General features: G+C 37.1%; 1 protein-coding gene across 1 annotated transcript in view; it reads right to left on the reverse strand.

Moving 5' to 3' along the window:
- LOC126483642 (methyl farnesoate epoxidase-like) overlaps nucleotides 1–14,503 on the reverse strand; it is a 174,399-nt gene extending 159,896 nt beyond the window's left edge. Inside the window, exon 1 of the mRNA XM_050106699.1 lies at nucleotides 14,324–14,503. Coding sequence (XP_049962656.1) covers nucleotides 14,324–14,408 — 85 coding nt within the window. The 5' untranslated portion in view covers nucleotides 14,409–14,503. The remainder of the gene's footprint in view (nucleotides 1–14,323) is intronic.
- Nucleotides 14,504–14,746: the final 243 nt, after the last annotated feature.

The raw sequence follows: 14,746 nt of genomic DNA on the forward strand, positions 1-14,746 counted from the left end.
ATGTGTTGAACAAAGGGAGTAAATCCACTAGTAAGTTTCTGGATACAGTGGGAATTCAAACTGGATCGTTAATTTCAAGTTGTTTTCATTCATCTCTAAGCCAAAGACTATTGATACTTTGGACCAAGGGGGGGGGGGGGGGTGTCATTGGGAACATGGCACTTGCATTTAGAAGTTTTCAGTTCCCATGGTTTCGCTCTGAAATTTAAAGTAACTGTGCTCTTGACTGACTAGGGGTCTGCCACGGATTTTCGACTGAAGAAGGGGTCTGCCAGCTGAAAAGGTTGGGAGGCCCTGTACTAAAGAAAATGTTGGGTTCCAGGCCTTATTCAGCTGAAAGCCACCATCATGATTTATAAGATCTTCTGCCAAATGTATCTATAGAGATTTCTTAAGACTTGAATCCCATGAAGATCTTGTAGGGGCCAAGATTTCAACAGCGAATAATCCATAGAATGACCTGTGGAGATACAATGCCCAGCAGTGGCTGATGTACTGGATTGTGAAAAGTGAGTGTGGTGATCACGTTCAACGCACTTTTCAAATACTGTGGGTTTGGTCTTATCATTGTAGCCTTTGCCACACTAGCAAGGTATTCTGTAGATTTCAACCTTCTGTAATCTTAGCCGAGAAGAATGCTAGTCTTCATATATGGCCAGACAATTACTTTAAAATAATGTTTTCTTAGGATTCTAAATAATTTTGATAAAATATTGCCAAAATATGGGAGGAATGCCCTAGACTTAAACAGCTCCTTTTCCTCTTGATCTCGTGAGTGGTCATGCCTCTTTCTCCTTAAAGCTATGCTAATCTGATATGGAGAATTTCCTACATCTTTGAACACACTTTGTAGATGTTCCAGCTCCTTTGCAAGGATGTCTCTATCAGCCACATGTACCCAGTGCATCAAGGATGCCCTTAGTTGGTAATGCCTGCAAATACAGACTTGTACATGTGAGCTTATGGAAAATGGGATGCCCCAGTGACCCATCCACTTTCTGATTGACCAAGCCATCCAGAAATGGCAAACAGCCATCCTTCTCCATTTCCATTGTAAATTGGATATTCTCTTGAATTGAATTCAGATGCTACAAAAATCATGACACTTCTTCTTCACCATGAAAACACACTACAAAAGTATCATCAACAAATTGCCAGAATACTTTTGGTTTAAGCTCTGCCAAATCAAGTGCCCTCTCCTCAAAGTTTTCAAAAATAAAAGTTGGCTACCAGAAAAGTAAGAGGAGTATCCATGACAACACTGTCAATTTTCTGAAGACATTCATTGTTGGATAAAAAATAGATTGAGGAAAGGGCATAATGAAATGGCATTGTTATATCGACTTTGAACTTACTGCTGATGACTGACAATGAATCCATGAGTGAAGAATGAGGTGACATCAAAACTTAGTAAAAGGTCTGATTCATCGTGTCATAGTGATTTCAGTCTTTTGACAGTCACCAAAGTTGTGAATATAGTGCAAGCATTTTCCCACAAAGGTCTCAGAAAAGAAGCAAGATGTCTAGCTAAGTCATATGTCAGACTGATGATATGGTTCAAAATAGGATGCAATTGTGGACCTTCTTTGTGAAGTTTTGGGAGATCACATAAACTTGATGGAACCAAGCTATTATGGCTTAATCTTTTTGGAACTACTTGTAGAAGAGAAGAAGAATTCAACAATGCTGACATTTGTCTTTTACTCTCCCTGCTGGGTCTCTATCAGTTTCCCAGCACATTGATTCACTCAACAAGCTATAAATCTTCTGGCCATACATCTCATGCAGCAACTTCACAGTGGCAATTCCCTTATCCACTCAATGGTCCACAGTATGAGGATCTTATCATTACCTGTGCTGTGTGGCCCTTCCCATGGAGGAAATTTTACTCTTCTGAGGCAGAGATCTCTGAAGTGTGAGACATGTTTCGCCATATTCCCCCTGCTGTGTCACAGAGAAGGGATCTAACAGCACTAAATAAAACTAGTTAAAGATAAGGTTCTAGATATAGATGTGATGTTCAAGCCTTTCCCAGGCACTGTCAGCAACACATTATTCAAAAATTTGTCTATAAAATAGACCACAGAGCATCAAAAGGCGCTGGTGACATTGCTGACAGGTGGGTGAATTTTATTGATTGACTTGAAGCAGACTCATTATGGACACAGTCTGACTTGGCCCAGATCACACCATTGTCCCATTCCCATAAGAGGGATGGGAGATTGGATGCAACCTCCATGTAAAGACAAAACAGCTGTTTTGAAATGGCATCCAGTTCATGCCGTGCAAAACAAGCGTTCTCCTTATTATGCAATAGCCTCCCCCAAGATCATTATTAACTGTCCAATACTACCTGTTTTATATGCATATGTGTATTTATCATATGATTCAGTGCTTCCTAGGGCCTTTTATGTGTATTTTTATAGGTATCATTCAGTTTGCCCAAAAAAACTTATTCTTCTTTGTAAATACGTATAGAATATTCTGGAGTGACATACTTTCTAGTGATTGTTAATAGATTGTTGTCATTAACAAAAATATGTACATATGCCAAATTAAATATCAGATCATGAAACTGAAGTAATAAATGCTTAGCAACAAATATTAAGATGCTGTGGAAATGTTAGCATAAATAACTAACAACTCTAACTACCATAATTGCAATTTGTCAATTCATTAACACAAAAACCTTATGATTCAAATGAAAACAACAATCATTATCCAGTGATGTAATTTCATTCATTATCCCTTTTTACGTAATTCATTTAATTAGTGATGCTTGTAAATCATGCAGATATTTACCTCTTGTTAGTTACATCACCCAAATTTACAAAATTCTGGTATTTGAGAAAACATGTATGTATTTAATTTATGTAATCTGGTGAAGCAAGATGTGTATACTTCAAATAAACATTAGCAATAAAGTCCATACAATCACTAATCACAAAATTAAAGTTAAATAAAAAAAAATTGTTGAAATCAGATTGTGAATTAACCTTCACACATTAAACCGAGATGATGATAAAAATATTATGTTTTTTGACATTATATTTTATAACCTGTACAAATGTATCAGCAGTTAATTTATATGAAATTATTCTTAACTGCAAGTTATATTTTGTAATACATTAACAACAGTAGTGATTGTTAAAATTGTATTTAAAGAGACGTAGAAAGGCTGCGTAGGCAGTCAGTCAAGTTTTGTTTACTTTTTGAGTCAGTGCAGCTCAGTTCGGCTTAACCCAGTTTTGTCAGTTGTTTAGCACTTATGTCAAGTCTGTCAATCAGCTGATGTCAATAAATAATTTGTCAAGCTTGAAATTTTTGTGATATTCTCATTATTCGCAGCATCCACAACATCGATGAACCACAGGCCAATGCAAGTTAAGTAGTAACATTTAAAAGATTCTTACATCCTTCATGGGCACTAGGCTTACCTAATTTGTGATAAACTTCACAGCAGTGGTCTTGACAAAATGTGTCATTCTGGCAAACTTTTAACTGAGGCCATTGTTCCACCACTTCAATAAAATACCCAAAGAACTTTTAACAGTCATGCTCATTTATTGCATAACTTGTCCAACCTCTTGATATGTGATGCTATCTTCTCTGCAAAGAGGAAAACGTTTTTCCAGCATAAAAAGTATTGTATGACATTTCAGAATGCAGCTTTATGAGGTCAATATTTTGGCTGTCAACCAATCAGCCATCTTCAGGTGAGTGTTTTAGACTAGTGACTGCTAACCTACACCATTAATTTTGATGTGTTTTTACTGAAGCGCCTTGACAGTGGCCTCATTGTAAAGTTTTCCATAGTGACACATTTTATCAAAACCACTGTGAAGTTTATCACATGTACGGTAAGCCTAGCACTCATGAAGGAGAGCATTCATTATATTTGCCATGAACTGAACGTCATTCCAAAACAGCTGTTTTATCTGCAGGTGGTGATTGCATCAAATCTCTCATCCCTTTCATGGGTGAGGGCCAGCAGTGTAACCTGGGCCAGGTCAGATTGTGACCATAGTGAGTCTGCTTCCAGACAATCAACAAAGTTCACCCACCTGTCAGCAATGTCACAGCAAGTACTGCTTTTTCAAGCTCAATGGTCAATTTTACAGGTAAGATTTTGGACAATCTGACACTGTCAGTGCTTGGGAAAGCCATGAACCTTGCACCAACACCTAAAACCTTGTCTTTAGCTGATTAGTGTTGTTGAAGAAGCTATTAGACCTCTTCCAAGTGATGCAGAAGAAGAACTAAGGCATAAAACATGACATGCACTTATGAGAGCTCTGCCTTACAAGAGCAATATTTGCTCCATGGAAAGGATTGAACTACACAAGGAGTGGGAAGATGCTGACATGGTGGCTCTTCCAGCAGCAAAGAAAATTTCATTGCAAAGGAATTGGAAATCTGCATTAAAATATAATGGATATTCTCTACATCACATCAGCACAGCTTTAAGGAGGAAGAAACTTGACCAATAATGATATCAAGAGGACAAGCAGTCATTCCTCTTATATGTCAGCAATATTTCACCAAAATTAATTAGAATCCTTAAAAAAAGATTATATTACAGTAATCTTGCAGCCCTTACAAAGACTTGTGCTCTTCTTGGTGCAGTAAAAGATGATCTGAGATTGTGGAAGGCTGGATGTACAGAATACCTTGCAATTTGAGTCAGTACCACATCTATGCCAATTGTCAAAAGTTCACTCGTATGAGTATCAAGTGAGCACTTCTTGGTAGGGAGGACACAGCACATTATTTTGGATGGAGAGTCATTGGCAGATGTAGAAGTAACTTTGAGTGTACTCCAGGGTAGTGTGTTGGGACCCTTGCTGTTCAGGTTGTATATTAATGACATTGCAGACAATATTAATAGTAACATCAGACTTACTGCAGATGATACAGTTGTCTATAATGATGTAGTATTTGAAAGAAGCTGCATAAACATTGTCAGATCTCGATAAGATTTCAAAGTGGTGCAAATATTGGTAACTTGCTTTAAATGTTCAGAAAAGAAAAATTTTGCTCTTCACAAAATGAAAAAAACATAGTATCCTATGACTATAATATCAATGAGTCACTGCTGGAATCAACCAACTCATACAAAAAACTGGGTGTAACACTCTGTAGGGATATGAAATGGAATGATCACATATGATCAGTCAAGGGTAAAGCAGGTGGTAGATTTCAATTTATTGGAAGAAAACTGTGGAACTGTAGTCAGTCTACAAAGGAGATTGCCTACAAATCACTCATGTGATTCCATCTAGAATATTGCTCAAGTATATAGGACACATACCAGATAGGACTAACAGGGGATACTGAATGTACACAGAGAAGAACAGCACAAATGGTCACAGGTTTGTTAAATCCATGGGAGAATGTCACAGAGATACTGAAGGAACTGAACTGGAGGACTCTTGAAGATAGACATAAACTATTCTGAGAAAGTGTATTAACTAAGTTTCAAGAACCGGTTTTAAATGGTGTCTCTAGAAACATACTATAATCCCATATGTATTGCTCAGATAGGGATTGTGAGAATAAGAGTAGAATAATTACTGCACACAAAGAAGCATTCAAACAATCATTCTTGCTGTGCCCTACACATGAGTGGAATAGGAAGAAACCCTAATAACTGGTACAATGGGATGTACCCTCTGCCATGCACTCCACAGTGGTTTGTAGAGTATAGATGTAGATTAGATGTAGATCCTACAGCTGTCAGACCGCACACACATGTACATGAAAGTTGCACTGATCGCAATTGCCACACTTGCCTTCCATGGCCAAGCAAGTCAGCTACTGCTGATCACTGTATCTCCACAGGACAGAGCAAGACATTATTCTGCCATGGAAATCTGTACCCCTATGAGATCCTTCTGCAAATCAATTATTAAGGAATCTATTGAAATACGTTTGGCAGAAGATCTTATTAATTGTGATATCAGCTTTTGATTGGGTAAGCCATGAGACTTGGTGATTTCTTTAATATCTGTGGAAGAAAAATATTTTATGCCTAATACCACATCTAATGAAAATTAATTTTATTAATTTGCCATCTGAATTTTAGCTCCACAAGCTCGCATTTTGACAGAGATTGTACCTGTAATATCACCTTAACCCATGTCTGCCGCCATAGCTGAGTGAGCAGCGCAACAGAATGTCAATCTTAAGGGCCCAGGTTCCAATTCCCGGCTGGGTCAGAGATTTTCTCCTCTCAGGGACTGGGTGTTGTGTTGTCCTTATCATCATCATTTTAACCCCATCAGCGCACAAGTTGCCGAAGTGGTGTCAAATCGAAACACTTGCATCTGGTAAACAGTTTACCCAACAGGAGGCCCTAGTCACATGACATTTACATTTACCTTTACCCATGTGCCTGCACACGATAAATGGAGCCATATTTGAAAAAGGACAGTAAACTTGACAGAGGGGGAGTAGGGTGTCATGTTGTAGCAGCTGTCAATGTGGTTGTGTCTCTGCAACAATTTTTGGTTAAAGTTAGCTACATTCACTTTAATCTCGAGTCTAAAACTTTTGCCTGAAAATGGCTGAATGGCTGTCAGCTGAAATATTGTGGCAAGATGTCAACATCATCTACCTGCTATCCAGAAACATCACTGAATATTCTTTACACTGGGAAAACTTCAAGAATCATGCCAGATTCCTTACAGTGTGATATTCAGCATGGAATTTGTCCCTCAATTTTTTAAAGTCATTTTGAAAATGAAAATACCTTGGATGTGCTGTTTTGATAAAAAGTAGTTTTAGAAGTTCTGGGACTATCAGTATATAAAAAAAGTACTGTCACCTGGTTTGCATTTCTTACACACAGGAAGTAAAACCTGAGTAAAAATTTTTTATTATGTACTTATGCCTCACTTCAACAAAAGAACTTTATTTTGTTAATATTTTAATCTTATACTTGCAATTTAAAAGTGCCCATCTTTATATTCTGACATAGTTAACTGTAGCCTTCAGTTGAAACAATCAGAGCAGAGATGTATTTACTTTGCAAAAATTTCTCTTGGCCTGTTAAGCTGTACTTTGTTCAGTTACTATGTAGTACATTTTGTTTCCTAGCATTTTACTATTCTCTTTTTTCTTCATTTTTAAACAAACTGTATAATTACTTTCTAAGAAACTGAAACCATTATTGGTGATCTGATATTGAAATTGAAATTTTTCAAGGATCATCTTCCAATATTGATATGGCTAACAATACAAAGTTTTCCAACAGTTACTTAACTAACCACTTGTTATAAATAACATGTCAACTAATAAATATTAATGCTGCTAATGTTCTATTTAACAACTCCCATATTTAATTGTAGATATATGGAGAGAATTCCAAATAATGAGATCATTATAATTGAGAGATGTGATTGTAAAATGTAATGGTGTGACTCACAAGTATTTATAATGAATGAGAAACACCATCTAGATCACTATTTCTTTTATTAAAGATTCAACTGGATCAGCTGACCATCTTTAGATCTGGTGCTGCAAGGTGCAGTTTGTAAGAATGACTCTTATCACTACTGACAAACTACACTTTGCATACCAGATCTAAAGATGATCCACTAGTCAGGTCAAAACTGGTCATTATTATCATATTAAAAGAAATAGTGTTCCAAACAGTTGTTTTTGTTCACTATAACAACTGAGATCACAGTTTCCTGAGGCAGGGCATCAATTATGTCACACATATTTAAGAAATCTAAAAACAAAGATGATGTAACTTACCAAATGAAAGCATTGGTATTTTGATAGAGACACTAACAAACACAAACACACACACAAAATTCAAGCTTTTGCAACCCGCGGTTGCTTCATCAGGAAAGAGGGAAGGAGAGGGAAAGACGAAAGAATGTGGGTTTTAAGGGAGAGGGTAAGGAGTCATTCCAATCCCGGGAGCGGAAAGACTTACCTTAGGGGGAAAAGGGGACAGGTATACACTCGCACACACACACATATCCAGCCACACATATACAGTCACAAGCAGACAGATGTAAGGTAAGTCTTTACACTCCCGGGATTGGAATGACTCCTTGCCCTCTCCCTTAAAACCCACATCCTTTTGTCTATCCCTCTCTATCCCTCTTTCCTGATGAAGCAACCGTGGGTTGCAAAAGCTTGAATTTCGTGTGTGTGTTTGTGTTTGTTAGTGTCTCTATCAACATACCAATGCTTTTGTTTGGTAAGTTACATCATCTTTGTTTTTAGAAATATTTTTCCCACGTGGAATGTTTCCCTCGATTATATACACATATTTAATATGTTGTTGTTGTTGTTGTTGTTGTTGTCATCTTCAGTCCTGAGACTGGTTTGATGCAGCTGTCCATGCTACTCTATCCTGTGCAAGCTTCTTCATCTTCCAGTACTTACTGCAACCTACATCCTTCTGAATCTGCTTAGTGTATTCATGTCTTGGTCTCCCTCTATGATTTTTACCCTCCATGCTGCCCTCCAATGCTAAATTTGTGATGCCTTGATGCCTCAGAACATGTCCTACCAACCAGTCGCTTCTTCTTGTCAAGTTGTACCACAAAGTACTCTTCTCACCAATTCTATTCAATACCTCCTCATTAGTTATGTTATCTACCCATCTAATCTTCAGCATTCTTCTGTAGCACCACATTTCAAAAGCTTCTTTTCTCTTCTTGCCTAAACTATTTATAGTCCACGTTTCACTTCCATACATGGCTCCACTCCATACAAATACTTTCAGAAACGACTTCCTGACACTTAAATCTATACTCGATGTTAACAAATTTCTCTTCTTCAGAAATGCATTCCTTGCCGTTGCCAGTCTACATTTTATATCCTCTCTACTTTGACCATCATCAGTTATTTTGCTCTCCAAATAGCAAAACTCCTTTACTACTTTAAGTGTCTCATTTCCTAATCTAATTTCCTCAGCATCACCCGACTTAATTCGACTACATTCCATTATCCTTGTTTTGCTTTTGTTTATGTTCATCTTATATCCTCCTTTCAAGACACTGTCCATTCCGTTCAACTGCTCTTCCAAGTCCTTCGCTGTCTCTGACAGAATTACAATGTCATTGGTGAACCTCAATGTTTTTATTTCTTCTCCATGGACTTTAATACCTACTCCGAATTTTTCTTTTGTTTCCTTTACTGCTTGCTCAATATACAGATGGAATAACATCGGGGAGAGGCTACAACCCTGTCTCACTCCCTCCTCAACCGCTGCTTCCCTTTCATGCCCCTCAACTCTTATAACTGCCATCTGTTTTCTGTACAAATTGTAAATAGCCTTTCACTCCCTGTATTTTACCCCTGCCACCTTTAGAATTTGAAAGAGAGCATTCCAGTCAACATTGTCAAAAGCTTTCTCTAAGTCTACAAATGCTAGAAATGTAGGTTTGCCTTTCCTTAATCTTTCTTCTAAGATAAGTCGTAGGGTCAGTATTGCCTCACGTGTTCCAACATTTCTACAGAATCCAAACTGATCTTTGCCGAGGTCGGCTTCTACCAGTTTTTTCATTCACCTGTAAAGAATTCACATTAGTATTTTGCAGCTGTGACTTATTAAACTGATAGTTCGATAATTTTCACATCTGTCAACACCTGCTTTCTTTGGGATTGGAATTATTATATTCTTCTTGAAGTCTGAGGGAATTTCGCCTGTCTCATACATCTTGCTCACCAGATGGTAGAGTTTTGTCAGGACTGGCTCTCCCAAGGCCGTCAGTAGTTCCAGTGGAATGTTATCTACTCCTGGGGCCTTGTTTTGACTTAGGTCTTTCAGTGCTCTGTCAAACTCTTCACGCAGTATCGTATCTCCCATTTCATCTTCATCTATATCCTCTTCCATTTCCATAATATTGTCCTCAAGTACATTGTCCTTATATAGACCCTCTATATACTGCTTCCACCTTTCTGCTTTCCCTTCTTTGCTTAGAACTGGGTTTCCATCTGAGCTCTTGATATTCATACAAGTGGCTCTCTATTCTCCAAAGGTCTCTTTAATTTTCCTGTAGGCAGTATCTATCTTACCCCTAGTGACATAAGCCTCTACATCCTTACATTTGTCCTCTAGCCATCCCTGCTTAGCCATTTTGCACTTCCTGTCGATCTCTTTTTTGAGACGTTTGTATTCCTTTTTGCCTGCTTCATTTACTGCATTTTTATATTTTCTCCTTTCATCAATTAAATTCAATATTTCTTCTGTTACCCAAGGATTTCTACTAGCCCTCGTCTTTTTACCAACTTGATCCTCTGCTGCCTTCACTACTTCATCCCTCAAAGCTACCCATTCTTTTTCTACTGTATTTCTTTCCCCCATTCCTGTCAATTGTTCCCTTATGCTCTCCCCGTAACTCTGTACAACCCCTGGTTCTTTCAGTATATCCAGGTCCCATCTCCTTAAATTCACACCTTTTTGCAGTTTCTTCAATTTTAATCTACAGTTCATAACCAATAGATTGTGGTCAGAGTCCACATCTGCCCCTGGAAATGTCTTACAATTTAAAACCTGGTTCCTAAATCTCTGTCTTACCATTATATAATCTATCTGATACCTTCTAGTATCTCCAGGATTCTTCCATGTATACAACCTTCTTTTATGATTCTTGAACCAAGTGTTAGCTATGATTAAGTTATGCTCTGTGCAAAATTCTACCAGGCGGCTTCCTCTTTCATTTCTCTCCCCCAATCCATATTCACCCACTATGTTTCCTTCTCTCCCTTTTCCTACTCTCGAATTCCAGTCACCCATGACTATTAAATTTTCGTCTCCCTTCACTACCTGAATAATTTCTTTTATCTCATCATACATTTCATCAATTTCTTCATCATCTGCAGAGCTAGTTGGCATATAAACTTGTACTACTGTAGTAGGCGTGGGCTTTGTGTCTATCTTGGCCACAATAATGCATTCACTATGCTGTTTGTAGTAGCTTACCCGCACCCCTATTTTTTTATTCATTGTTAAACCTACTCCTGCATTACCCCTATTTGATTTTGTATTTATAACCCTGTATTCACCTGACCAGAAGTCTTGTTCCTCCTGCCACCAAACTTCACTAATTCCCACTATATCTAACTACAACCTATCCATTTCCCTTTTTAAATTTTCTAACCTACCTGCCTGATTAAGGGATCTGACATTCCACGCTCCGATCCGTAGAACATCAGTTTTCTTTCTCCTGATAACGACGTCCTCCTGAGTAGTCCCTGCCTGGAGATCCATATGGGGGACTATTTTACCTCCGGAATATTTTACCCAAGAGGACGCCATCATCATTTAACCATACAGTAAAGCTGCATGCCCTCGGGAAAAATTATGGCCGTAGTTTCCCCTTGCTTTCAGCCGTTCGCAGTACCAGCACAGCAAGGCCATTTTGGTTAGTGTTACAAGGCCAGATCAGTCAATCATCCAGACTGATGCCCCTGCAACTACTGAAAAGGCTGCTGCTCCTCTTCAGGAACCACACATTTGTCTGGCCTCTCAACAGATACCCCTCCGTTGTGGTTGCACCTACGGTACGGCCATCTGTATCGCTGAAGCACGCAAGCCTCCCCACCAACGGCAAGGTCCATGATTCATGGGGGGAGGGGGGGGGGGGGATATTTAATATATTTATAGAAAAAATTAACACACTACTTTTGCAGTTGTCCGAATATAAACAACATAAAATTATAATTGTAGGTGATATTAACATAGATTTAAGGGCAAAGAAGAAAAATATTATCTATATGGTCAATTCTTTGAAGTCATTGAACTATTATTGTCTTAATGAAAAGCCCACCAGACAGAATGCATGTCTTGACAACATAATTAGTAATGTGTATAAAGATACTCTTGAATGTGATGTAATAGAATTAGGAATATCAGATCATGCAGGAATATGGCTTCAAATAGAAAATTCAAAACTCAACACTAAAGAAAGACAAGTGACATATAGACTTCTAGGAGAATCCAATGTAAACAACATGATTAATGAGTTACAGGAAATTGATTGGTCTCATAAAATTAATAATAATAAGGCAATTGATAAATGATTTACTATTTTCCTCACTTTTCCTAGAAAAGACGTGCCCCACTGTAACCAAAAGACAACATCCTAATAATAAACATAAGCGATGTCCTACTAACAAGTGGTACACTTCAAAACTTAACAAACTTAGGATACTACTTCTATTTCTGAAGGATAAGTCTAATAAAAGTGATCAAGATAAGGCAAATTACATAAATATTAGAAAACTTTACAAATCAGAAATAAAAGGGGCTAAGTACAATGCAAATGAAGAATACATTTTGAATTCCAAAGATAAATGTAAAGCAGCCTGGAACATCATAAAATAAGGAAATTAATAACATCAATAAAGAAAACAATATCCCTATAGACTGTGATACACTCAATGATTATTTTGTAAATAGTGCCAGTACCACTCCACTCAATAATTCTACCATACATTCAGAAGCACTACTCATCCATACAAAACAGACTAGTTAGAAGTTTAGTTGGACCCCTACCACCCTAAATGACATTTGCAAATCAATAAACAAACTAAGTGATTCCAAAGCAGAAGACTATTATGGACTCAGTAATTTCATCATAAAGCATATAGCAAAGAAAATCAAAATGCTTCTTCTCTCACTGTCAAACAGAGTACTAGATGAAGGAATTTTTCCAGAATGTCTTAAGGTCACAGTTACACTACCTATGTACAAAAAAGGTGATAAAAACCTCCCAAACAACTACGGACCCATATCAATAGTACCAGTCGTATCCAAAATAATAGAAAATTGCATGCGTATGCAGCTATACAGCTATTTTGAAAGCAACAAACTATTAAATTAACAGCGATTTGGATTCAGATCTCACCTATCAACTGTAAAAGCAATTGAAGCTTTGGTGAACAATGTATATGAAGCATATGAAAAGAGGCTGCATATATCTGGAACACTTATTGATTTAAGCAAAGCATTTGATTCAGTGTCTCATGAAATAATCATTAAAACGTTAGAATACTATGGTATTGAAGATATACCATTCACCTTACTCAAATCTTATTTAAGCAATAGGTTACAGCTAGTATATGCAAATAAACAGAGATCAGCAATACTCCCTATAAAAAGAGGAATACCCCAAGGCTCGGTTTTTGGGCCTTTCTCATTCATTGTCTATATTAACGATTTCTAGAATTATATACCATGTAAGAATACACTATACACTGATGATATAACACTAATAACCTCAGGTGACAATTTACTGTGCTGGTCAACAACAGAGAAATAATGCAAATGACTAGTCACTGGTGTCAGGCCAATCAACTATGCACAAACAACACAAAAACAGAGAAATAATTTCTAATCTAAAAGCTACAAAAAGTAAAAATTAAGCAGTGAAACTACTTGGATTGCACATAGACCAAAAACTCTCCTGGGAAGAATACACCAATCACCTGTGCAGCAAACTAGCCCATGTCCTTTTTTTACTGTACAAACTGAGAAACAGTGTGAGCAAACAGCTGCTACTCCACTCATATTTTGCTTTCTTCCATTCCCATCTGGAGTATGGAATTTTGCTCTGGGGTAATTCATCAGGGGCTAAATGTATTTTCAGATGGCAAAAGAAGGCCATCAGATGTATACTAGGATTAGAACCCAGAGATTCCTACAGAAACCACTTTAAATATCTCAGTGTAATGACAGTACCTAGCATGTACATATATAACTGTTTAATGTATGCTATAGAAAATATGGACAAATTCAGCACGAGGTGTGATGTACATACACACAATACCAGAAATAGTCGCTTGTTGGATTTTCCTTTCTTGAGGCTAGCTGTTGTCCATAATAACTATAAACATTTGGGCATAAAAATTTTTAATAAGTTACCATACTCAGCTCGTACAGCTCCATTTAATAAATTCAAGAGTGTATTTCAAAATTGGTTAAAATGCAGTGAATTCTATATAATTGAAGAATTCTTAGGAAATACTCATTATAATATAAGCTTTTTATAAGTGATAAAGAAATAGTTCTTAAATAAGCTAAACAATTCTGTGTATGTAAGTGGTTATTGTGCTTAACTGTACTCCATTGTAAACTTTGATGAAGCCAGTTGTATGAAAAATACTGAAAGGCAAATAAAAAATTCTATTCTATTCTGTTCTATTAGTTTTCTATAAAATACAAACCTACTCATATAACAGCTCATGAAAGTTATTTCTGGATATATCTATGCTAAAATGAACATTTGTATCTCCCGAAAAGAAGCACATCACATATCATCTACAAAACAATGTGAAGACAAGTGAAACAGTATACCTGGTGGAAATCTGTGTGGTTTGAAGGTATCAAAATATATTAAAACTGCTAATGCAATAACTATACCCAAGTAAATTATGTACATCGCTGCTCCTTCTGAACAGAACTGAATCAGTTTCTTGAGTGAACAAACATATAAGAGGTCTCCACAAGTGAGGTGTAATGAAAAACACACTGTTCTTTGAGTTGACTTCTTATATCTGTCATGTGGAAATATTTAGTAAGTATTCCTGTCAGAACTCTACTGTAAACAGAAAAGCATTTGCAGATGACCCCATATCTTAAAGGTCATCAGAGTTTCATGAATGCAGGGGTAACTATTTGTCATTCAGTAGATAAGGCAGTCCTTGAATTTTTAAAAATAAGTGCCTCCTCTATACAGATTTCTTTTGAAGTAGTTAGCAAGTGACCTGTCACAGTATG

The sequence above is a fragment of the Schistocerca serialis genome, chromosome 1 (genome assembly GCF_023864345.2).
Source record: "Schistocerca serialis cubense isolate TAMUIC-IGC-003099 chromosome 1, iqSchSeri2.2, whole genome shotgun sequence".
In the NCBI taxonomy this organism is placed as follows: Eukaryota; Metazoa; Arthropoda; class Insecta; order Orthoptera; family Acrididae; genus Schistocerca; species Schistocerca serialis.